This window comes from Cynocephalus volans, chromosome 8, assembly GCF_027409185.1.
Source record: "Cynocephalus volans isolate mCynVol1 chromosome 8, mCynVol1.pri, whole genome shotgun sequence".
NCBI classification, from domain to species: domain Eukaryota; kingdom Metazoa; phylum Chordata; class Mammalia; order Dermoptera; family Cynocephalidae; genus Cynocephalus; species Cynocephalus volans.
In genome coordinates this window covers 53,391,172-53,418,508 of record NC_084467.1, presented here as the reverse complement: position 1 = coordinate 53,418,508, position 27,337 = coordinate 53,391,172, and the positions used below count along the sequence as shown (strand labels likewise).

The following is a 27,337-nucleotide window of genomic DNA, read 5'->3' as shown; positions in this document are numbered from 1 at the left end:
TATACTCTATGACATTCGCATGATGATGAAACTGCCTATTGATGTATTTCTCAGAATGCATCCTTGTCATTAAGCAATGCATGACTGTGTATGCACATACACACATACGTACACATAAAAATGTATGTACATACATTGAAAAAGACTTTTCTGTAATTTTAACCAAAAGAAAAGTAAAATTGTTATTTAAATCTTAAAGGAAATGTATTTAGGAGGTTTTCTTTTATCATTTGTGGTCCATCAGGACGTTTTTGTTTCTTGAGAGAAAGATTTCCTTGGTGTATGTATTGGTTAGTTATTGCTATATAAGAGCAAAAAGACAAAATAGTGGGATGCAATAATAGGCATTTATTTAGTTCATGTATCTGAATTGTCTTTTGGTCAGCTGGTCCAGGCTATACTCTGTTAAGATGGTTGTGCTCCTTCAAGTGTCTGTCAGTTGATTTAGCTAAAGGTGTTCTTCTCAGTATGTCTCTTCTTTTCTAGCAGGCTGCCTGTTTGTCTTGGTGATTGCAGAAGTGTCAAAGAGCAGACTCAGTTACAAAGGCACTTTTAAGGTCTTTGGTCATATATCATGCCAGCTAACGTGCCATTGGCCAAAACAGGTCACAGGATAGAACACAAACTCAGAGTTGGGAAATATACTTGGTCTCTTTATTCATATAGCAAAGGGAGGGGTAGAGGAAGGGTGAAATATTGGGACTATAAGTATAGTTACTACACTGTCACTGTATGGGATTTGGGGATTCTGGTTCAGCCAGGATTATTAATTCCTTGCCTATTCCTGTTTATTGGCATACTTACTTTCTGGTAAATATGTGAAGGGGTTACACCACTATGTCTTAATTATTGTTTATGTATACTTGCCATTTTAGAGAACAAAAATGCAAGGCACATTGAAAGAAACCCACAAATAGGCAAACAAAAACTTGGATTACAATAAGGTAATGTTAATAAAGTTCACTTAAAATTATTTTAATTAAATTTTTATTGAAGTATTGTTACTGGAGGAGGTTTGGGGTAGGTCAGGTCACTGACCTTTTGACCCTGTCTGCTATCAGGTTCTTGACTCTGCTGCAGGAAAAATTCAAGAGCAGAGTCAGAGTAGAAAGTGAAAGTTAGTTTAATAGAAAGAGTAAAGAATACATACTTTACAGGTAAAGTGCGGGCAGGCCTGAGAGTGAGCTGCTGTCTCATTTTGCCCTGGCTTCCACCTTTTATCGTTGACTACCTAATATTTTCATGTTGTCTATGAATATTTTAACTAAGAGGGTGTGTTGCAGTTATGTAACGCTTATGTAACTCCTAGTCTGTGCATATTCGACCATGGACGTTGATCATATTTGCCTCCTGTGGTCTCAATCCCCCCCATGTTGGTGCTGAAAATAGGTGCAACATGCAACAGTAACTCAGGATCCAGAAGAGGGGCCTGAGACTTCAGAGAGTGGTTTGAGAGTCAGGGGAGTGGCCTGAGACCCAGCCTCAGGGAAGCTGAGCACCTCCTGTCTCAGTATGACATAATAATAGAAATAATGAAAGTTATAAATATGTAGTTTGATTAATTATTCCAACATGAATACACTATGTGACTACCTAGTCAGGTTAAGAAATAAAACAGTAGCAGAATCCCAGAAACTACCTTTGTGACTCATTCCATTCATTACTCCATCCCTCTTCCACAATTTTTGCCTGTTTTTGAACACTATATTAATTGGGCCAAACAGAATATATGTTTTTTGTCTTAACATGATTGTGTGATTAATCCATTTTATATGCAGCAGTTTTAAAATTCATTTTCATTGCTTTGTAGTATTTTATTATATGGATGTGTCACAATTACTGGTGATAGGCATTTTGGTTCATTTAAGTTTGTGGTGTTTGTTGGTAATTCTACGAACATTTGCAGTCCATAAGGATAGACATTTGTACTCATTTCTGTTTACTGTATTCCTAGTAAAAACTAGTTTCAGTTGTTCACACTTGGTGTTCATTGATTTTTAAAAATTGAAGTATAAAATACAGTGAGATTTATATAGTACATATATCTGAGGTAAACAGCTTGATGAATTCTTACGCATGTATTTGTCAGTGTAATCACTGCTGAGCTCAAATTATACAATATTTCCATTACCCCAGAGGATTCTCTTGTTTCTCTTTCTAGTAGCTACCCTTCCCTTCCACCAGACAAATAGTATTCATTTTTAGCTTTTCCTCTTCTTGACTTTGATATGAATACAATTATACAATATGTAGTATTTTGTACCTGGCTTCTTTCAATGTAATGTCTTTACTGCTTTGGGCTATTATAAATAATACTGCTACTAACGTTCTTGTACATGATTTTCGGTGCAAATATGTTTGTATTTCTATGGGATATATATATATATATATATATATATATATATATATATATATATAGAGGTTGAATTACTGGAACATTAGGGTATTTATATCTTCTGTTTTAGTAGACACAGGCAGTTTTTCAAAATTGTTAGTCCAATTTACACTCCACTGTGATCAGCAATGTTTGAGAATTTTAGTTGCTCCGTTGTCTTCTTAACACTTGCTATCATCAGATTTTATTTTATTTTACATTTTAATTTAATTTATTTTATTTCTGGTTCATTTGTAGAGTTGTCAGTTTGGTTTTAGTTTATTATTCCTTGATGACTAAGAATGTTGAGTAATTTATTGGCCATTTGGATATTGTTTTTTGTGAACTGCTTCTTCAGATTGTTAGCTCATTTTTAACATGTTTGTAAGTAATTTTTAGTATAATTTACATAGAATACACAAATTTTAAGTGTGCCACTCAGTGAATTTGTATATAGATGTATGTTTACAAAAATACCTGGCTAGTCACATTCATTTCATTGGATTTTTGTTTACTTTGTCTTATTAATTAGTAAGAGCTTTTTATATATCCTCTGTTCACTAATTTGAAGTATCAGTTTTATTATGAGCTAGATTCCTTATACACTTGATTGGGTTTCTGGATTTTCATCCTTTTTAATTTACATTTCTTTCTTTAAAAAAATACCTTAAACATTTTATAGGAGGAAAGTGAGACATTTTGGAGAAGGATGATAAGTGGAACCTATTGTATTGGCTACTTAAGAATATTATTTTGTGAGTTATCATTTTTAAATTGTTATCATGCCTTTTGATATATTAACTGGAATAAATTTGTGACTGATTGCTTTTTAAAATATTTTAAATTATGTTAAAATACACATAATACAAAATTTATTAACTTTTTAAGCATACAATTCAGTATTAGTATATTCACATTGCTGTGCAACCAATCTCCAGAACTTTTTCATGTTGTGAAACTGAGACTCTGTAAACCATTAAACATGACTGCTCATTATTCCCTTTTCCCATCCCCTGCCAACCACCATCCAATTTTTTGTTTCTGTGAACTTGACTACTCTAGATCCCTCATATAAGTGAAATTATACAGTATTTGTCTTTTTGTGATTGGCTTGTTTTACTTGGCATGATGCCTTCAAGATTCATTCAGTTTGTAACATGTGTTAGAGTTTCCTTTCTTTTTAAAGCTGAATAATATTCTACTGTATGTAATACCATATTTTGTTTATCCATTCATCTGTTGATGGGCCCTTAGGTTTCTTCCACCATTTGACTATTGTGAATAATGCTCTTATGAACATGGGTGTACAAATGTCTGTTTGAATCCCTGCTGTCGATTCTTTCAGATATATACCTGGAAGTGAAATTACTGAATCATATGGTAATTCTGTTTTTAATTTTTTGAGGAACCTCCATACTGTTTTCCATAACAGCTACAACATTTTACATTCCCACGAACAGTGCACAAGGATTCCAGTTTCTCCGCATTCTTGCCAACACTTGTTTTTTTGATAGTAGCTGTCCTGATGTGTGTAAGATGGTATCTCATTGTGGTTTTGATTTGCATTTCTCTAATGATTTGTGAAGTTGGGCATCTTTGCATATGTTTGTTGGCCATTTGTATATCTTCTTTGGAGAAATATCTATTCAAGTCCTTTGCCCATTTGCTAATGGGGTTGATTTTTTGTTGGGAAGTTGTAGTTACTTATGTATTCTGGATATTAACCCCTTTTCAGATACATACTTTGCAGATTTTCCCCCCATTCTTTAGGTTGCCTTTTCATTCTGCTTATTTTGTCTTTCTGTGTTGTTAATGTAAGTTTTGGTGTAGTCCAATTTATCTATTTTTATTTTTATTGCTTGTGCTTTGGTGTCATACTCAAGAAATCATTTCCAAGTCCAGAGTCATGAAGCTTTTTTCCTGTGTTTTCTTCTAAGAGTTTTACAGTTTTAGGTTTTACATTTAGGTCTTTGGTCCATTTCGGGTTAATTTTTTTTTATATCATGTAAGGTAAGGGTTCAACTTTATTGTTTTACATTTGAATATACAATTTTCCCAACAGTGTTTGTTCAAATGATTGTCCTTTCTCTATTGAATGGTCTTGGCACCCTTGTAGAAAATAGTTTGATCATGTATGTGAGGGTTTTATATCTGGACTTTCCATTCAATTCCATTGGTCTACATGTCTGTCTTTGTGCCAGTACCACACAGTTTTGATTACTGTAGCTTTATAATAGATTTTCACATCAGGAAGAGTGAGACCTCCAACTTTTATTTCTTTTTTCCCAAGTTTGTTTTGATTATTTAGGGTCCCTCAAGATTCCATGTGAATTTTAGGATGGATTTTTTTATTTCCACAAAAACATTATTGAGACTTTGATAGTGATTGCATTAAATCTGTAGGTTGCTTTGGATAATATTAATATCTTAATGATATTAAGTCTTTCAGTCCATGAATATGGAATATCTTTCCATTTATTTGGCTCTACTTTAATTTCTCTCAGCAATGTTTTACAGTTTTAAATGTGCAAATCTTTAACTTCCTTGGATAAGTTTATTCCCAAATATTTTATTATTTTTGATGGTATTGTAGATGAAATTGTTTTCTGAATTTTCTTTTTGGATTCCTCATTGTTAGTGTGTAGATTTTGTATTCTGCAACTTTATTGAATTAATTTATTAGATCTAACCTTTTTTTGGTGTGTGTGGCATCTTTAGATCTACATAAAAGATTATGTTATCTACAGAAATAATTTTACTTCTCTTTTCCAATTCAGATGCCTTTTATTTCTTTTTCTTGCCTAACTGCTCTGTCCTGCACTTCTGGTACTATTTTGAATAGAAGAGGCTAAAGTGGGCATCCTTTGATCTTAGAGGAAAGCTTTTAGTCTTTCACCATTGAGTGTGATGTAAGCTGTGGGCTTTTCATATATGGCCTTTATTTTGTTGAAGTAGTGTCTTTGTATTCCTGGTTTGTTGAGTATTTGTACCATGAAAAGGTGTGGAATTTTGTACAGTGCATTTTCTGTATCAATTGAGATGATCGTGTATTTTTTTTTCAATCACTTTATTAATGTGGCATATTACATTGATTTATGTTTGAGTGTAGTGAACCGTTCTTGCATTTCAGGCTGACTGTTTTTTTTTAAAGCTTAATTAATCTTTGCTTTTTATCCTTTGACAGCTAGAAAAAGTCCTTCAGCAAGGAGACATTGGAGAGTGTGCAGAACCATATATGATTTTCAAAGAAGCAGATGCCAGCAAGGTAGAATGTTATTGTTCTCATTTTCCTCACAGGATTACTATTGTAATTTGGGAGAATATTATACAAACATACTAAAGAATTTCATTATTAATTAATTTTTTCTGTTGGCTTACTTCCTTTCTTCCTTTTTTCTTTGTTTTCTTTGTCACCTGGCTTGTGTCATGTTCTGTGCTTTTATTTAAAATTTCTGTCACCCCAAATTAATTGATTCTTAAAATTTTTTTTTCTTGGAGAGAACTAAGTTAATTCAATTTTATTCCTAAACAATTAAAAATTTCCTTTATTTACAAAATAGTGATATTAATGGAACTTTTCCTAGCAAAACATAAATATTCTTGGCTTCCATTTGACTGTACATAATTAAGGAATATAGTAAAAAGTCAAAAGTACAATCTCTGTTTTGCCATCAGATGACTAATTTCTGAATTTTGATAAACTTATTAAAGCAAAAAAATTGTTGAATAATTAATACCAAATTCCAGATACCCTGAATTACTTACAAGAATACAGGTGATCCTTGGATCTTTGAACACAGAATTTAATACTGTAACAGCCAGGAGAAGTATGCTTGAGGAATACTGGGCAAGCCCCCAAAATGTGGAAAATGTTTTGCTTTCTATTTTTCTGAAATTCAGAACAGAAACTGAGCTTTTTCTGCTAATATAGGTAGATCTCAGCGCATGATACTCTTCTTGTCCGTCTGGTTGAACTCAGGGTTAAAGTATTATGGCTTTCTCCAGGTTGTCATTTTACAAATTATAGTTGCTCTGTTATATGGAGCTCTCATATGTATACCAGCAGCTTACTCTACTATTCCCTTACATTTTTAAATAGAGTAATAGAATTAATTATACTTGATATTTAGGCTCTTAAAGCAAAAACCTATTTTGGATGTTTAATAGATATAGCAATAAACAGTGCTATTATTTAGCTATCTTTCCATCTTTTTGCAGCCCTGAGTCGCAAGGTAGGACACTGTCATTAGCGTATACCTCCCCAACATTGTATATGCGAAGAGTATGTGAGAGAGATGGTATAGGTTTTCAGTCTTGGACTGTTGGCTGGCTATTGAGGGCTTCGTTAGTGTTTGTTTCAGGGGTAGCCTAAAAATTGAGCCAGCCTCAAGATGTCTTCCAGATGTGCATGAACTGTTTGGACCATTAGTCTTTTTCTAGGATTTAGTCCTCTTATAATCCTTTTTTCCTTTGCTTCTTTTATTCAGCTCTGGGTGTGTTTATCATTGGCTTATTTGTGCCCCCCATTCCCACTTCATGGTTGCTGTAAATTAAGGACTATTTCACATTGGCTTAGCTGCTTCCATCTTTACAAAGTAACACAATTTAACAAATCATAACCTAGAATATTTTGTAGTTAGCAGTTAGCTGAGTAGACCATGGTTTTACTTTCTTTTCTAAAATAATACTTGCAGTACATAAACATATTTGGTACTTGCTTTCCTTCTTTTTCCCCCAAACAGAAGTTTCAAAGACTTACTCTATGTATACAAGTGTAGAATAGGTTGAGGCTGTTCACTGGTTAACATAAAACATTGTTACTTGGTCTCTGAAAAGTACAGATTGTTTTTCCATCTTTGCTGAGAATTAAGAATTATTAACCTGTTTCTTTATATAGGATGAATAGCTTTTAATTGATTTTTTAAATTTAATGTTTAGATAGAAAATTATTTTCTCAACATACATACAAAGGAAAACATCACAAATTGAATTTAAAGTCAATTGATAAGGAACAAATTTAACACAGAGATTGACATCCTTAATGCATAAAGAACTCGTAAAAGTGAATTAGAAAAATCTTAACAGAAATTTGATGAAGGACGTGAGCAGACAAGTCACGCACTCGAAGGAAACACACATGGTGAATAAATACATTCTAAGATGTTCTTTGGGTGGGGGCGATGGCCCACAGCCCCTGTCTCAGGACCCTGGGTGTGCATTGTTGCTTGCCTGGTTGTGAGTGGGGGCAGTGTGGCTCACGGCCCCTGTGTCACGTGCTCTGTCACTTGCCTGGTTGCAAGTCAGGGTGATTTATTTTGAGTATAATCATATAATGTGTAAAGTTCTGTTTTGCAGAATAAGGAAAAATTGGAGAAGCTGAAAAGTCAAGCTGATCAGTTTTGCCAAAGACTTGGGAAGTATCGTATGCCTTTTGCTTGGACTGCCATCCATTTAATGAATATTGTTAGCAGTGCTGGGAGTTTGGAAAGAGATTCCACAGAAGTAGAAATCAGTACTGGAGGTAAGAGTGTTGTATATAAAATATTTCTAAATGTATAATTTTTTTCTTTTTTCTTACATAGGCTTGTTTAATTTGTAAACTCTGAAATGTGATGTGGCATAAAAAGATGTCTTTTTTTTCTTTTCATTTAACACTTTTATTGAGATATAAGTAATGTACCATACGATTGACCCCTTTAAAGTGTATAATACAGTGTTTTTTGATATATTCACAGGGTTCTGCAACCACCACCACGATCTAATTTTGAAACACTTTTGTACCCATTAGCAGTCACTCTTCATTCCATCAATATCCCAAACCTAGCCCTAAATAACCACTAATATACTTTCTGTCTCTATGGATTTGCCTATGCTGGGCATTTCATACAAATGGAATTATACAATGTGTGTTCTTGTGTGGCTAGTTTCTTTGACTTAGCATAATGTTTTCAAGGTTCTTTCAAGTTATAACATGTATCAGAATTTGATTCCTTTTTATTACCAAATGATAGTCCATTGTATGATATATTGTATTCTGTTTATCTATATTCATCAATGGATAGTCATTTGGATTGTTTCCACTTTTTGGTTATTATGAATAATGCTGCAACGAACATTTATAGGCAGGCTTTTGTGTGGACATATGTTTCTTTACTCTTGGTTATAAACCTAGGAGTGAAATTGCTGGATCATATGGTAGTTCTGTGTTTAACCTTTTGGGAATTGCTGGACTGTTTTCCAACCTGGCTGCACCTTCAGAAATTTCACTAGCAGTGTATGAAGGTTCTAATTTCTCCATATCTTTGCCAACACTTGATATTATTTGTCTTTTGATTGTAGCCATCCTGGTGCAGGTGAAATAGTATCTCATGGTGGTTTGGATTTGCCTTTCTCTCTGATAGCTACTGATATTAAGCATCATTTTGTGTGGGCTATTTGTGTATCTTTTTTGGAGAAATATGTATTCATTACCTTTGCCCATTTTTAATGGCGTTTTTGTCTTTTTATTATTTAATTGATCTCAATTTTTAAATGGGTTTTTTATCTTCTTGCCTTTGAGTTGTAAGAGTTTTTTTTAATATATTCTGGATACAAATCCCTTGATTTGCAAGTAATTTTCTCCCAGTTTGTGAGTTCTTTTTTCTTGATGTTATTGTTCGTAGCACAGAAGTTTTAAATTTTGATGAAGTTCAATTCTTCTATTTTTTTCTTTTGTTGCAGTGCTGTTGGTGTTATATCTAAGAAACCACAACTTAACCCAGGTTCAGAAAGATTTACTTGCATGTGTTCTTCTAAGAGTTTTATAGTTTTAGCTCTTATATTTAGGTTTATAATCCATTTTTAGTTTATTTTTGTATGTGGTGTGTGGCAGGAGTTCAATTTCTTTTTATGTGACTATCCGGTGTTTCCAGCACCATTTGTTGAAAAGGCTGTTCTTTCTCCATTGAATGATCTTAGCACCCTTGTCAAAGATCAGTTGACCCTACATGTATAGTTCTTTTCCTGGATTCCCAATTCTATTCCATTGATTTATGTGTCTGACCTTATGCCAGTGCTATGCTGTATTAATTTAACTTTGTAGTAACTTTTGAAATTAAGAGTGGGTTCTCCAGCGTTATCATTTTTTCAAGGTCATTTTGGCTATTTGGGGTTCTTTTGTATTTTCATATGAATCTTAGGATCAGCTATCAATTTCTACACAAAGGCAGCTGGTGTTTTGATAGAGCTTGCATTGAATCTGTAAATCAGTTTATACATTATTGCCATCTTAATAATATTGTGTTTGAATTCATGAACATGGGATGTTTTCCATTTATTTAGATCTTTTTAAGTTGTTTTCAATAGTTTTGTTTAGTTTTCAGTATATAAGTCTTGCTCTTCTCTTTTTAAATTTATACCTAAGTATTTTGTTGTTTTTTGATATTGTTTTAAATGGAATTGTGTTCTTAATTTTTAAAATGTCCTTTTTTAGTGTATAGAAATACATTTGACTTTTATATATTGATCTTATATTCTGAAACCTTTTTGAACTCATTTATTAATTGCAATTGTTGTTGTTGGTTTGTTTTTTCCCTAAATTCCTTAGGATTTTCTCTATGTAAGATCATGCCATCTGCAAATAAAAATAGATTTACTTTTCTTTTACAATCTGAATGCCTTTTATTTCTTTTTCTTTTCTAATTATCTTGACTTGAAACTCCTATACAATTTTAAATAGAAGTGATATCCTTGTCTTGTTCCTGACCTCAGGGCAAATTCATTCAGTCTTTCACCATCAGGTATGATGTTTGTTATATGTTTTTCATAGAAGTACTTAAGAAGGCTGAGGAAGTTCCCTTCTATTCCTAACTTTTTTAGTGTTTTTATTATGAAAGGCAGCTGGATTTTGTCAAATGCTCTTTCTGCCTTTATTGAAATGATTTGTATATTTTTGTCTTATATCCTTTTAATATGGTGTACTGCACTGATTGATTGGGTTTGGGATGTTAAATTAACATTAAATGTCTGGGAAAAGTCATACTTAGTCATGGCATATCATTTTTTTATGTGTTGTCAGAGTCTGCTACTATTTTGTTTAGGATTTTTGCATCTATATTCATAAAGTATAGTTATCTGTAGTTTTTCTTTCACTTGATGCCTCTATCTGGTTTTGGTACCAGGGTAATACTGGCTTCATAGAATAAATTGTGAAATGTTCCTTTTGTTTTTTGGAAGAGTTTTTGAAGGATTAGTATTAATTCTTCTTTCATCAGTGAAACTGTCTTGGCCTAATCTTTTCTTTGTCATCAGTTTCTTCATTAGTTATTAGATATCTTTACTTATTTTAGGTATATTCAGATGTTCTCTTTCATCTTGAGTCAGTTTTAGTACTTTGCATCTTTCTAGAAATTTGTTCATTTTGTCTAAGTTTTCTAATTGTTATCTAACCTAAGTGTTGACTTCCAGTTGTTCATAGTATTGCTGTATAATCCTTTTTATCTGTAAGGTCTGTAGTGATGTGTCCTCTTCCCTGATTTTAGTGATTTGAGTCTTTTCTATTTTTTTCTTCATCAGTTTAGGTATAGGTTTGTTAGTTTTATCTTTTTGAAGAAACAATTTTTGGTTTTATTGATTTTTCTCTATTGTTTATCTAGTTTCTATTTCACTTATTTCCACTCTGCTGTTGTCTTTTTTGTATCTTTCTGCTTGCATTGGGTTTAGTTTCTCTTCTTTTGTAGTTTCTTGGGTGTGAGGTTACATTACTGATTTGAGATATTTCTTTTTAATGTAGGCATTTATAACTATAAATTTTTCTCTGAGCACTGTCTTAGCAATATCCCTTATGTTTTGGTATGTTATATTTTCATTTTCATACATCTTTAAGTATTTTCTGATTTCTCTTGTTAATTCCTCCTTTTCCCATTGCTGTTTAGAAATGTGCTATTTTATTTCCACATATTTATTAATTTCCCCATTTTTTTTCTGTTGTTAATTTATAGTTTAATTCCACTGTTCTTGGAGAGCATGTTTGGTATGATTTTAATCCTTTTGAATTTATCCTATCTTGTTTTGTGATGTAGTATATAGACTGTCTTGGGGAGTGTTCTACAAGTGCTTGAGAAGAATGTGTATGCTGAATGTCTGTTAAATGTCTGTTAGGTCTAGTTTGTTTACAGTTTTGTTCAAGTCTTCTATTTCCTTGTTTATGTTCAATCTAGTTGTTATATTGGTTTTAAGTAATAGAATTATCTTTGAATGCAGTTATCTTACAATTCTGTTTTAAACTCTAGTGCTAAGACTGAAATTTCCTTTGTGTAAGTATTTTGTAGTAAATGCATAGTTCCTCTATAGCTGCTCTTTGTAGATCATTTTTGGTCATTCACATTAATCTTTGTGTCTTAGAGACTTATTTTTATGCTGGTGAAGTTGTAAAAAAGAGAACCAGGAGATTTAGGTATAGTGCTTTCTTACTGATCTCTCCAGAAGTGAAACTCTTCCACTATAATCAGTATGCTCAGTTGATAATTTTCAACTTTAGTGGATTCTTCCTTGTATTTGGAAAGCTACTTTAAAACAAATTTTAAATTTTATGAAATGAATATCTAATTTTTTTTCCTTGGTAGAACGAAAAGGATCTTGGTCAGAGAGGAGAAATTCTAGTATTGTTGGCAGACGATCACTTGAAAGGACAACAAGTGGAGATGATGCTTGTAATTTGACCAGCTTTCGACCTGCTACTCTCACAGTGACAAATTTTTTTAAGCAGGTATTGTTCTGTCATGTAGGAATTCTGGGGGGATGTTTGTATATAAATTTCTTTAGTCTCAGAAAAGTACTAATTACACTGTATATGTACATTAGTGTGATTTTCAGAAAGTTTAAAAACTTTAAGAATAAAAAGAGTAATACAAATAAAAAACTATAAGAACAAGATATAATTTATATTATACTTGTTGTTTTATCATTATACTTATTTAAATTTTGACCTTGACTAGTAATGCATCACAATCAGTCTTCCATACCTATATCCTATTTTTCAATTGTGATACTGTAACTTTTCTTAAAAATTGTTGGTTTGTGAATTTTCTTAGTCAGAGTGAGTATGTGCCTACATCTGTCTTTCCCCTCAAAGTATTTCTGACCTAAACTACCATGTCTATGGTATGTGGAATAGAATTTTCAGGCCTAGTAGTACATTTCTGTGCTACAATCAGGTCAATGTTATTTTTAAAGGTGAATTAATAGATCCAAGAGGTTCTTGATCAAAGATATTTTATTTTTTTCAAATCTGTTCCCTTCATTTCAATATGAGTAAAATTAGTATTTTTCAAATGCTGGTCATGATCCATTAGTGGTAATGGAAATCAGTTTAGTAGCTGACATCCAGCTTAAATAAAAAAATACCGGTAGAATAGAAAAAGTAATAGTGCATGGCACATAGTGAGGTTAAATATTGCTTCAGGGAGCCTTTCCCCCCCCAGGTTTTGTGTGAGTGCTTGTGTGTGTATATGTGTACTCTGGGTTTTGGTATAAAATGGATTTTATACTGTGAGTAAAGATGAGAAAATTTTGAAAGTTTTTGTTGTAAGTGACCAGGTGACCAGAACTATATAAGAATTGGGAGAAAACTTGTATTAGTGTGACAAACTGGAGAAGCGTACCATCGATTTGTTTTGGAGTGGATTAAGGCAAAATGCTAAGAATCATTTCAAAATTCCTCCTTTCAAGGTGTTATTCTGAGTAAGAGGAAGAAATCCTGCTTTCTGACACCTTATAACTTGAGACAGCAAGGTTTGAGGGCAGAATGTGTCTTGAATTGACAGCAATCTACTTGAAACCTCCTTCACTGTTACCTGACAATAATATTCATAGGTAGCTGCTCTGAGAGACTCTAATGAAAAAAAAAAGAGCAGGTGATGTGTCAGAAGTGGTATGGGTCTTTTAATTATTGATAGTAGTAAAAGAAAGAGCCTACAGAAAAGGCCACAGTGAGAGTTACTTGGATGAAGTGATAGGCCAAATACAGCTGTGGAAATGGGGCAGTATACAAGAAGTCTTCAAAAAGTTAATGGAAAGATTTATGTTCTCTTTTAATTCTATTCTTACAGGAATTTTTTGAAGTACCCTTCTATTTACCTGATATTATGTCACACTTTGCAGATATGAAACTTCCCCCTCTTTTTACTTCTTAACTGCTACGTAACTTCTGCTATTTACACAGCTCTCTTCCTTTCCTCAGCCTACTATATCACTGAACTACTACCGTAGGCTTAAATCAACAAGCTGTCACTCCCCCACCCATTTAATCAACAAATCTTTTTTGAGCACTCACCATGTACCAGGCATTGTTTTGAATACTGGCAACTAGAAGATAGCACAAAGTGATAATGAAAACTTAAATATAAGTGATTGCTAGAAACATGGAGCAATGGAAAGTGTTTACACTTTACTTTTTATAGTTCTGTATTTAAGAAAAAATTTTTAATCATGGCCATGTGCTATTTTTATAAATATTTTTAAATAGCTAGAAAAATATATGCAAAGGCAAATCCAAATTAAGTAAAGACAAAGATTACAATTTTAATAAAGTAGAATTCTAGGCACAAGTTTCCCCTCAATGAAACACAGAAGGCAGTTTTGTTTTTTTTTTCACTTTATGAGAGATTACTGTCTACAATTTGGATATTGTAATCATGAGTGTTATATACAGATTTGGGATGTTTCAAGCCAAAATTATTAGAAATACATGGAGATTTAAAAACAAAATCAAACCCACGCAGTAGGCATTTTTTTCTATTTGTTGACAGGTATATAATAAGTTATCTATTGCCTCAGTGGTATACAAGAGTAAACAAGCAATTTACAAAAGAGGGTGTCAGGTAGTCATCTTCAGTGAACTAGGCTCTTTCACGTATTTGGAGATTGGCTGGGATAAACTGTTATAGACTGACTTCTACTGGGAAGAGTGAAATGACACAGCTCTGTTTCATGTATCTCAGCTTCTACTCTCATCTTTAGCAGGCTAGCTTGGTCATGTTCTCATAGCAGTGGGAGACATTCAAAAGAGGGCAAAATTTTGCAAATATTTTTCATATCTCTGCATCATGTTTGCTTATTTGCCAAAGTAAGGCACATGGCAAAGCCTAGGGGAGGGAATTATGCCAAAACGCATAGGAACAAGGAGTAACAAATGGAGGCCAGTAATATAATTTAATATGTTAAGTAGATAGAAATAATTAAATCTAGAGATAATCTGAATGTATTATGAATAAGAATCATTTAAAGACCTATATCAAGGAGAGAATATACTGTTTCAGCAACTGATGGAACATTTACAATAATTAGTCATACTGGGTCACTGAAAAAAACTTCATAAAGTCAGATTCTCTAACCATAACTCAATAAAGCAAAAAACTATTTAAAAAATATTAACAAAAATCTGTAACCACATAGAAATTAAAAATCATTTTCCTAACTAATGGGATGAAAAAGATAAATTCTGTACCCTGTTTAGAATATAATAATGAACAAATGGGATATGGCTCCAGGTGAGCTCACAGTAACAAAGTAGCCTTAAAATTTTCATTACCAAATAAAAAAGGACAATATATGAGATCTGCATTAAAAACAATAATATGTCAAAAGCAGGCAGATTGGATTAATAAAATCTAAAGACTGACTCTTCAATTAAAAAAAAGAAAAATCAAGCCCTTGCTATTTTAATTGTGAGAAAAAAATATATTAACATTACATTGAAATTTGTGTGTTAATTAGATATGGTTCTTTTAAAAAATTTTGTCTCTTTCTCCATTGATTGAGGTCCTTTAGGAGTTCTTTTTTCTGTCCTTAGTATCAGGATAGCTGTGCTTTTCCTTAACAGAGTTTTTTTTTTTTTAATTGAAATATAATTGATTATACATATTTTTCGACTACTGAGTTGACTATCAGTACTTGCCTTAACAGTAGTTTTTGTTATTGTTTCTTTCTTTTTTATTTAGCCTATGCTAGATTTTGCATTTGAGAAATTTGGTGTTGTAAAGCAGAAAAGACAAATGAACTCAAGTGTAACAAATTTATAAGACTGTCATGTATTTTTAAATTACTCTGCTTTTTGGTTCTGTTTTGTATGTATATTTTATTTTTATTGTGTCCTTTTCATGTACCTCTAACTTGTCTTGGTTTTCTATATTTTAGGGTATTGTGTAATACCTTATAGGCATAGAATAAAAAGATCATAGTATCATAAATCTTAGTAAAATTTGAAATTACAAAAAAAAGGACGATTGTTTATAATCATAATTATATTAAATTAAATTTAATTTTTCATTCTGACTACATTGTAGGCAGAAGGGTATGCTTATTAACAAGAAATATAAATTTATCTACTAGATTTGTTTTATTGAATACTTTTCCTCTGTCTTTGAAATTAGGAAGGTGACCGTTTAAGTGATGAAGATTTGTACAAATTCCTTGCTGATATGAGAAGGCCATCCTCTGTCTTACGGCGTCTAAGACCTATTACAGGTATTTAAAAATTTTGAGTAGACATGATTACACTAATCATCATCACTAATATATTGTATTATATAATTATGTATTCCTTTTTTTTCACTTATCTGATGGATGTATTTTTGTATGCTCAATGCTTGTCAATCGTTTTTATCTCATTAATTAATCAAGTGGTCCAACATTTTGAATGCAGGATTCAGCACCTTTGATAATTTGAGTGCTAAAATGAGAATGATGAATAATATCGTGGCTTAAAATTATTTTCTAGAGAAAATAACGCTCTTGGAATGGTAAATATTCAGAAACAGATTCATATTATGGTTAGAACAAACCATTCCAGAATAAAATGTTTTGAAGTCTGCCACGCCAAAATTAAATCATTTAACTTTTTAAATGTTGGCTTGTTTCTATTCTAGATCACCTCCTTCTCTGTTTTTTTCTTCTTTTTGCTTCTTTTTTCCCTCCTTCCTATTTGTTCATTTAGTAAGCATTTATTTACATGCATTTATGTCTGTATCCGTAATTTTTAAGTTTGAGGCTGGGTAAAATGAAATGATTTAGAGGACAGGTCTGCGATGATAGTAATTTGATTTCCATAGTATTCTTCTCAGACATATTGCAAAAATAGGATCTAAATTGTCCCCAAACCTTTTTAACATGGAGTTTTTATTTATTATGTTTACATTGTTTTTATAATATGCAGCTCAGCTGAAGATAGACATTTCTCCTGCACCTGAAAATCCCCATTATTGCCTAACTCCGGAGCTGCTTCAAGTGAAGCTTTACCCTGACAGTAGAGTTAGACCTACCAGAGAAATTTTAGAGTTTCCTGCCAGGGATGTTTATGTTCCAAACACTACTTATAGGTAAGAGATTTTAATTTTGGAGAATTCTGAGGTAAGATACTATATATTCTAATATTAAAGTAAACCTAGAATGAAACACTTCAAAAATTTTGTGGCTTTGTAACTTATTCCACTTCTTTCTACACAGTTTTATTAATAGTTGTCATGTATTAAGCCTTTACTATGTGCCAGGTATAATGTTAATGACCTTATATGCATTTTCTTATTTAATCTTCATAGTCTGAGGTGTTACCTTCATTTTAAAGGTGAGTAAACTGAGGGATAGAGAGGTTAAAATTTTTGCTGAGTATCATACTTTAATGTGGTGGGGCTAATATTTGATTCCTGGGCTGTTAGGTCAAAACACTTGAAATCCTAATTACTCTATTTTATCGAATGTTTTTATTAGCAGAATCTAGCGTAACACATGAATCAAATGTATGTGCCTGCATTATGTTCTAACAATTAACAATCTTTGTTGAATATATACTGCATACAGAATACTTGGCATGAAGTGGTTGGATACAACTTTTCAGGCTGAACCCTATGCAACTCTAGCTGTACTATTTGCATAAACTCCTTATGAATGATGCTCCTTTATTTGTGAATGCTGAGACCAAGACTTGACATATCTCAACAGACATGTGATTCTCAAATAGAACTTTGAGTTTTATTCCAGACCTTTCCATTCTATCATACACATATTTCACCACCATTTATCATGTTCCTGAGGCCAAAATTTTCAGAATCATAATGATTTCTCTCTTACCCCTCACATTTTTTCAGCCAAGTTACATAGGCTCAATTTTCAAAGCATATTTCATATCTAATACTTCTTACCACTTCCATCTTTTAAAAATTTTAATCTGTCAAATAGAAATATAATGGGAACCACATTTGTAATGTAAAATTTTATAGTTGCTACATTAAAAAAAGGAACAAGTGAAGTTAAATTTAATCATATATGTTATTTAACCCAATATATCTAAAATATCATTTCAACAAGTAATAATTGTAAAAAATTGTTGAGATATTTTACTTTTTCCCCTACTAAAACTCTTCAAAATCTAGAGTGTATTTTATACTTAAAGCACATTTCAATTCAGATGAGCCACATTTCAAATGCTTAATAGCCACAAGGGGCTAGAGGCTACCATATTGGACAGTTGATCTCAAATTTTGCTATACCTAATTTCATCTTATTTCTGTCTCTGTCTCCCCATCACTTCTCAATATCACAGTCAGAGATCTTTAAAAAATTGCAAATCAGATTATTCATTCCTCGAACTAAAACCCTCTAGTGGCTTTCAAAACAGAGAGAAAAAGAATGAATTCTGTATAATGGTCTATAAGACTGTACATGATCTGGCTCCTTTTCTGTCTTATCACTAAAACTCTCTGTAAAACTTCTTGCAGTACAGTGAAATATAACAGATAATCAATTATTTCCCCTCTTGCAACTTACATGCAGAAGAAGATATCTAGGCTTATTAGGCTTACTGTACAGTTGTCATCTTAGAACCTATTTACCATTATCTTGGAAATTCTCTTTTGTAATGGAGTCTTTATTTTCCATGTATTTTTCTTTCTTGGTTTGCCCATTTCATTGAAAGCCATTATGTCTGACAATATCTTTATTTTACCCTTACTCCCAAATTGTTAGTTTTGCTGGGTATAAAAATCTAAGTTGTAAGTCATTTTCTGTCAGAATTTTGAAAATATGACTACTGGCTTTAAGTGTTTTTGACTGGTCTAATATGATTTTCATTGCTAATCCTTTGTTTCTTAGTTTTCCTCCGATAGCTTTTTGAGTTTTTTTTTTTTGTCCCTGGTGTTCCAAAGTTTCATGTTGATGTGTTGATATGATAACATTTATTTAGTGTTTTATAGTATGTGAATTGTTTTTATTTAAATTAGTTTATTCAGTCTCATAGAAATCTTATAAATTATATAATTCTGGTAGTATCTCTACTTATAGGGGAAAAAGATAAAGCTGAGATTAAGAGACTTAATCTCAGGTCTTTTAATTTAATTTTCTACATTCTTCATGCTTTAGGATGATAGGACATCCGATATTCATAATTATATACAGTATGGATTAAATTAAAATTTCTTGTTGCTAGATATTTGCTACATTTTTAATAAAGCAGGTAAGAATGCCTTAATTTATCTGTTTGTCTCAAAATCTACATCATTATTTATCTCTGCTTAATATTTTTTTAATGTCTTACAGTTGACCTAATTATAGCACTTGATATAAATGGCATTGTAGAATACCATGTCTGTGAATTAATGGAAAGTAGGGCCAATATAGAAAATCTAATCATGTTACAGAAATTAAATGGGAGTGAAGAGTGAGTTCATACACTAAAAGATTTAAGTGGATTTATAAATTATCATTGAGTATGGTTTTGCTTTTTGAGTTGTTGGAAATTTTATAAACATGTGTTAGTAGCTGTTTAAGATAACCTGTTTATTTGGGTTTCCTTTTGATTTTTATGATTGAATGCTTTATCATTTGAAGTAGTTTTGGTCAGGCTAATAGATAGTCTAAAAACTATTATTAGCTTCTATTTGGGGAGTAAATTTTTCAAGAGTAAGAATGAATCATAGCATATTAGCTTGAGAATGATCTTGAGAGGTCATTTAACATATCTCAGTGCCTTTAGTTTGAACTGTATCTAAACACTCTATTAATTACAGAGTTGATACTCATTACAGACATCATTAGTGAAAATGGTATTTTAGGCAAAAGGTTTTTTTAAAAAATGACTCATTACATGTGTAAAGAAGAACTTTCTTTTCTCATGAGTGAGTAGTTTATTTTTGGAGAATAATAGAACTGGTTAAACTCATCAAAAAGATTAGACTTATTCCTATTTAACATTTATTGAGTATGAATACTACTTTAGGCTGTAATACTTTTCATCAAAATAAATTGATTTCAGATTATAGTTTTGCATAACCTTATTTCTCCTTATGTACAGCTTGTAAGAAACTCATGAAAAGTGCTTTAATCTGTTAACAGACATTGATAAATTCTGTTATGGGATGTCAAGGTTACTAAGTTTCTTAGTTTATGGAAGGTGATCATAGTGTTCTATTAGTAATATGTTACCAGCAAGAGCTGTTAAAGCAAGAATGTATTCTTTTTTTCAAGACAGTGATTAATGATTTTCTAGTATGGGGTACCCTCAAGGAAGTACAGAAAGTTAGATACATGAAAATACACAAGTAGTATTATGGTTACTATACTTTGTTGGCTTTTTTCCTATTGTTACTGTACCCTTTTTTAAAAAATCAACCTCTAAATTATATAAAGAAATAATTTTTGTATTACTTGAAATGATATGACTGTATGTGTAGCTTATGAAAAATTGGGAGGTGGGTTCCTGTAACCAGTATTTTGTAATATTTCATTTTTAGGAATTATTTAAAACTAAAAATTGACTGGTTTTTCTTTTTTTAACATAGGGAAAATAAAAGTACCCGTATCTTAGAAATTTGTATAAATACATGTAAAGTGCATGGCACATATTAAGTGCATGATAGAAGTTAGTTATTATCATTATCATTGGCTTTATTAGATTACATTTACCAATGCATTATACAACTTGAGAAAGATTGGTTTGAAAAGCATGAGAGTACTGGGCTTTGGGGGTATAAAGGAAAAGAGAATGACTTTAAAAGGGAGGTTATCAGCATCAATATTGGCCTGCTTTTTATTATTACTTGGACCTTCAATATCCAAGGGACCTGAAAACCAAATCATATCAGTTCTACTTAACAGTGTTAGAAAAATTTGGTCTCATGGACAGTTAATGACGTTTGGGTATTTAAAGCTTATTTAAAAACCTCTACTATATCTATAGACAACCTAGCATAGATAGAAATAATTTTGTAATGACAAAAGGGGGTGTATGACAACCTTGACAGATAACAGCTAACATCTATATCAACAATTGACAGAAAGTTCCATATATTTGCTGACTGAATGGTTGTGCTGGGTCATGATAATAATGTATCATTGGATTCTTTTTGCCTTCTCAGGAATGTTTTAAGATAAGCTGTAATTTCTGGTAAAACACACCAGCAGTCCTTATATAAACCTATATGTGTGCATTTTCCAAGTGAAAAATGTTAAAAGAAAGTAAAATTGATACTAGGGCTCCTTTTAATTTATGTATGGTAATTATGCCATTAACTCTGCATAGCAGACTGCATAGAACCAATATGATTATCCATGTTTTAAAGATGACAAAGCTGAAGTTCCAGAGGGCTCAACTTTATATTTGAAAGAAATAGGAATTTAAGCATTTTTTAATGTGAGTTTTAAGAAAATATTTGCACAATGTCTTTAGTTTTAGTAAGAAAGTCAAGAGGATTATAAAGGGTCTCATGGGATAAAAAAGATAAAAAATTATCAAAAGAGGGAGAATTAATGGAAATGAATGAAGCAAGCATTTGACTGAGGTAAGAAACCATTGGAAAAAGAACTGTATTCTGGAAGTGACAGGTTTCATATTAACACTTTTCCAGTTTTTATGTTCATTATCAGTTTAGAGAAAGCTGTCTAAAAGGGTATATTTTAGTTTGATTTATTTGTATTTATTATATGCATTAAAAATATGCTTTTAAATACATTATTGGGATTTCTTAAAGACTTTAAAAAAGTCTGTTATTAAGCCATAAATAAAATTAGAGATTTTCACATTTAAATAACAAACTCTTATCATTTTTTTCCACACATGGTTGGTCACTTATTTTTGGATTGGGTTAATTCAGGAGGGAGGGACCTGGGCTTTTCAAATCCTCTATAGGGGTTAATGAGGATATACAGATATATGGTAGTTTCTAGCAAGCAGGAAATGAATGACATAAAAGGGTACTTTTTGAAGTTCATGAAAAAATGGAGTTAAAAGAGAATACAAATCTTTCCATGAACATTTTGAAGTACCCTCATATCACTGCACCAAACAAGTGAGGTTTATATCAAATGCTTGCTGTATCAAGGAAATACTTACTGATGCTATCACAGTATCATACAAAAAACACTAGTGCAATTATCACATTAAGATAACCAAATAAAGAGCCCTTTCTTACTGGTGGAAAAAAATCCTTCATTGAATATCTGAAATCATTTGAAAGTTTGGTAATACATCTGTGCCATGTTACTTGTGTTCTAAATTGTTACTTGACCACCACTGTTGCATTTGAGTTGTAATGGGTCAAGATACATCTAATTGAGCAAATGCTTATGTGTTTTATTGACATCTAGTTTTTAAGAGATAGGTCCACAGAGCACATGATATTATTGGCAGGATTGTTAGTTGGAATTAGCCTCTTTCCAAACAATAGTCTTAGTTGTAGTCACCTATTGAACATTTATATCTTTCTTTATCCAGATTTTTGGAAAGACTATATCTAGTGAATATGGTGTTACTGAGAATGTAAAAATGAATGTGATGGTGGTTTGGACCTGTCAGTATGAGAAACAAAATGACGGGCTGTGCAGTAGTTGATTTTGATCTGGACCTTAGCAGTTAGGAATATGCCCCATACCTCTCTTAATAATCTTTAGTAAGTCGATTATTTGTGAACTAATCTGAATACAGTTTTAAACTTTTTATTATCGAAAATCATACACAAAAGTAAAGAGTGTAATTAACTTCCATTGTCATTCTTGTTTCATCTATTGCTTGTCCTGTTTTTTTCTTTTTAGTAGTACTTTGAAGCAAAGCCTAGGCATCGTATCATTTCACCTGTCCTTCAGTATGTGTTTGTAACAGATAAGGAATTTAAAAAATTAGCCAGAATAACAAACGAAATGTTTTATGATCTCTTCATAATTTTATCTGTATCCATTTTTTCCTGAGTATTAAAATAAGCTTATTATACACTGATTAAATTTTTTCTCTAAGATTTTGTTTCTAGGAACAATTTGGCCAGTCAGACTAAGTGTGTACTGTTTATGTGATGATATGAGTGTCATGTAATTCCCTGAACTAGTAATTTATGATCATAGGTCTCCCTTTGGAGCTTGGCATTTAATTTTTTTTGTGCCATGGTACCTTTTGAATCCTGTGATCATCTTTTTTGGAATAATGTTTTTAAATGCATAAAATAAAACACATATGATAACAAAGGAAATCAATTACATTGAATTAAAATTACCAAATATTGAAGTTGTGATATATGTGTTTCTTTATCAATGAATTAAATAACAAGGTCTAGCCTCAGATGTAAAAACTACTATATTTTGTAAGTTGTAATAAGCATCAATAATATTTTGAGATATCTGCAACAGATGTGATATGAAAATATGTATGATTTCTATTAGTGACAAAGTCTTATGTATTGCTAATACTGCTGTGATTAGTTTCCTACATTCAAATTTAAGGAAGTATAAATTTCAGCTGAATGTTACTGAAAATTAAGGAGCATTTTTTTTTTCCCTACTCAAGTTTATGTTTTCCTGCTTTAGAGAGTATTGGTCTTTGTTTTTATTTTTACTGTTCATAGACATCTCAAGCTACTGCCATATTCTCTGCAATTTTGATGTTGCCTTCAATATACCACTCTGGCTTTTATTCTAACTAATTAGACCTAGTTCATTTTAACTATAAATATTCTTGAGTTGAGAGCTTTGTTTCCTAACATTTTAACATAGCCACCCTGAGTTTTTAGTTAAGGGATTTAGCATCTGAAGAAGATGGAGCAGTATCTCAGATTCCCAGGGGAAGGAGTAAAATTACACAAATGGGATTAAACTGTGAGAAGAGCAATTTTATTCTTCTGTCCTTAGAATTAGAGTATTTTCAGTCAGGAAACATTTATATAGATTATTTACTTAAAGGAATTTGAAGTGTGACATCCAAGATTCAATCTCTAAAAGTGTATGTATTTTTTAGAAATGTATAGTTTATTAAATCATTCAAATACAGTACCTGATCTGATGATTACAATCCCATGAAGTGGAGTTGGCAGGATTACTATTATTGCCATCTAATAGGTGTGGAAACTCAGGCCCGCTTGCTTATTTGAAGATAAACAGCTACAACCATACATCTTTTTTTTTTTTTTAGAATTTGAGAATTGAGAGCACTGGGCCTCTTTGAATTTTTTTGTTTTGTTTTTTGTTTACAACCTCACATCTTTAAGGTTGTAGTTTATTGCTCTTTCACATATACCTAATCATTTTACTAGGTGGTATGACTGTTCATGGGTCTAACCATGTGACTTTAGAAAAACAGCTTTTATGTTGTAGATGGAATCCTTAATTACATTTTATATTTTCTAAAATGTCATTGAAACCTCATTTTATACAAGCTTATTATGGGAGATTGTTAATCCTCCTTTAATGACCTTGAACTACATATTTCACACCAATTGAGTAATTTGCTCTAATTGATTTGCCACGAGACTACTTTTGATTTGGATATTAGGGCCAATTGGTTTTTTCAGTTTTTAAAACTAATGTGTGTGATAATCACTTAGTAGTACATGCATAAATGCAATGCTTGTGGTTGTTAATGACAGGAAAAAAACACAGGGAAATTTGATTATTTTACAATAGAAGGTATAATGTATAAGGATACAGGTTTGGAATAGGTTTCATAAAGGAGGCAAATAGTAGATGCTCAATAAATATTGGTTAATAAATACATTTTTGATTAATGAATGATTAAGTGGACTTCCATGAGCTTTGTTACTAGGAAGAAAAGATACAAGCCTGAAAACATGCTGATTCTAGGATGAAAGAGTGTGTGAGCAAATTATATTACGATATGTGATCCTGAAATGAGAAATGTGTATACTTGCTCTTAGTAAAATTTGTAGTGGTACAGAAAAAAATCTTGTTATAGAAAATGTCTAGTAATTCACTGAAATCAAGTAGATTGACTATTTTGATGCTCTTGGAGTTTTTATTACTTTTTTTAAAAGAATTTTTATTGTGATTTGCCAGATTTATCTTTTCATCACTTACTAAGTGTCATTTGAGGGGTACATGCAGTAGTGCTGCATGGTTTCAGAGGAAGGAGCTGCCATTTACTAGGATATTTGTAGAAGAAGCCAGATTACCTTCACTTTGAAGTTTAAATAGGACCTAGCCAATCAGAAAGGTGTGCAGAGGTGTTGCAGACAAATGAGATACATTAGGAAAATATAGAGGAGATGTTTAAAAGAAGACCTTTTTGATTAGAGCAGAGGTTTTGTGTTGGGCAAAAAATGGTTAAGGAGGTAATTTGGGGTCAGATTGTAGAGACACTTGAATACCTAAGAAGAGATTTGGATTTTGTTCTGTACGCCTATGCTTGTCTAATCAGGGTATACATTCTTGTGAGGGCACAAATATATGGGATATGCAAGTCTACAGGATAAACATGACACTTCTAGGAACATCACTTTTTAGAAGATTTTGGGGGAAAATAACTATTTTCATGTGAAGATAGATTTATAGAGTATAAAACACAATTCACATGCAATTTTAAGATAAAATTCTAAGATTTAAGATCTCAATAAGATTCTAAAAGAGATCTATGCTTATGGCAAGCTATTATTATATCCTATAACTCCAGAACTGGTAAGGATATGTTTTCATTATCATCAGCTGTTAAACTTCTTCAGTAGACAAGCTTGAAAGACATAGCTCAAAGTAGTATACAACTATTATAAATTTGTTTCAGGAATATTGAGGGGAGAGTGACCTAAAATTAGGACCTAGATAATTAGATAACCTACGACTCAGGTTAAAGACAGTTCTTGGGAAGAAAGCTTATCAAATTAAGAGATGTTTCAAAACAAGATTGTATTAGACTTGGTGGTTTAGGATACAGAAAAGGTGGTTTACAAAGCTAAGTGAAAAGTCAGATGTCTTTCAGATGTCTTTCAGATTTCCAGGCTTCTGTGACTGGGAGCATGGTGGTGATATTAAATGGATGCAAAGAGGTTAGGAGGAGGGAGTGAATGGGTAGAAAGGGACAGCAGATAAAGTAAGGGTTGATAATTGTGTTATTTGGTATATTGAATTGGAAGAGACTATAGGATATCACAGGTAGAAATGGCAGGTAGGCAATGTAAGAAGGGAAACTGGAAACCTACCTGGGATGAATATGTAGATCTCAGAATTTTATTCATGGAAAGTAGATGAGTCCATAAGAGTAGATAGAATGTCTGAGGGTCAGAGTAGAAAAGATGATGGAAGTTTGTGTGTTGGCTTGCAATACTAAATGCAAGGAGTAATGAGGCCATGAAGATGGATCCAGTAAGGGATAATCCATGGAGAGTGTAGTGTATTGTTGAAGCAAAATGAACATCAAATTTGAAGAAAGGATATTGTATTTAATAAGTAGTAGAGTGATCAAAGGGAAGGTAGACTGAGGAAAGTGCATTCGATCAGACAACTGCGAGTTAGTGGTGAAATTTGAAAAACTCTTTTCTCTTTCTCTGTCAGAGTTCTCTCTCAATCTGAACTTTATTTGCGGAAAAAATCTAACTTAGTACTCCTGAAAGGAACAAAATTATACATATTTTATGAGGGTTGTAAAAAAAATAGGAAAACTTAACAAAGGAAGGAAAAATATAAGCCACTCTGGCATTCTAACTCTAAAAAATGAATGTTAGGGCCGAGCCTGTGGCGCACTCGGGAGGGTGCTGCGCTGGGAGCGCGGCAACGCTCCCAGCGGCCGCGGGTTCGGATCCTATATAGGAATGGCCGGTGCACTCACTGGCTGAGTGCCGGTCACGAAAAAAGAAAAAAAAAAAAAAAAAAAAAAAAAATGAATGTTAATTTTGTCAGCGTGGGCTGTGGCTCTGAAAATTGTAGCCTATTTGTGCCTTTATTCTTTTGTACTTTTCTGAAACAAGATGTTTATGTAGGATTCACATAGATTATACATACGTATCTTTTATATATGTGATATATAAAATATATATATGACATATATTGGATCAATTATACACATAATGCTTGATTTTTATTTACTAAGGTAAGTCACTATATAACTTGGGCACTGTATCTTTTAAAAACTGGGTTTAATTCAAAATTTTATTTCTTGTTGGTAGTTTTTTAAAAAACTTACTTAAGAATAAATATTGTATCTTATAACCCTTGGGGAGTAAGAGTTTAAATTATTAAAATTAAAAATAACAATCATATGTCTATTGTGGTATCAATAAAAAACTGCAAGAATTTAAATTTCTATAATTGAGGTATTGAGTCTTTATTTAATTTTAAACATACATACATGTCTGTCAGGCTGTTTAAACATTCAGTAACTTGTTACGGTGTTTCATTCTCCTTGAAAACTTACTCAAAAGTATTATACTTACAGCATGTCTGGGGGGAATAAATTATTATTAAACTTTAACTTGCGTCACAAATATGAGGGCACTTTAAAAAGTCTGTGGAAAAATAGAAGTAAAAGATAATACGAATCTTTCCATGAACTTTTTGAAGTACCTTCATAACATTAATTCTTATTGTATTTGAGAAGATCCCTTTAAAATTATTTGTTTTCACAGTATTAATTGTTAAAATATGTAAAATGCATACAGTATAGATACGTTAACAAATATGTTAAAGTACCAGTGATGTCTGATTTTAAAGTCAGTATGACTTAGTAATCAA

General features: G+C 31.9%; 1 protein-coding gene across 6 annotated transcripts in view; it reads left to right on the top strand.

The window, feature by feature from the left end:
* DOCK7 (dedicator of cytokinesis 7) overlaps window positions 1-27,337 on the top strand; it is a 204,200-nt gene that overhangs the window by 38,918 nt on the left and 137,945 nt on the right. For all 6 annotated transcript variants that reach the window (XM_063106104.1, XM_063106103.1, XM_063106102.1 and 3 more), the window contains exons 10-14: window positions 5,559-5,639; window positions 7,730-7,895; window positions 11,977-12,119; window positions 15,784-15,877; window positions 16,566-16,728. In XM_063106104.1, coding sequence (XP_062962174.1) covers window positions 5,559-5,639; window positions 7,730-7,895; window positions 11,977-12,119; window positions 15,784-15,877; window positions 16,566-16,728 — 647 coding nt within the window. The remainder of the gene's footprint in view (window positions 1-5,558; window positions 5,640-7,729; window positions 7,896-11,976; window positions 12,120-15,783; window positions 15,878-16,565; window positions 16,729-27,337) is intronic.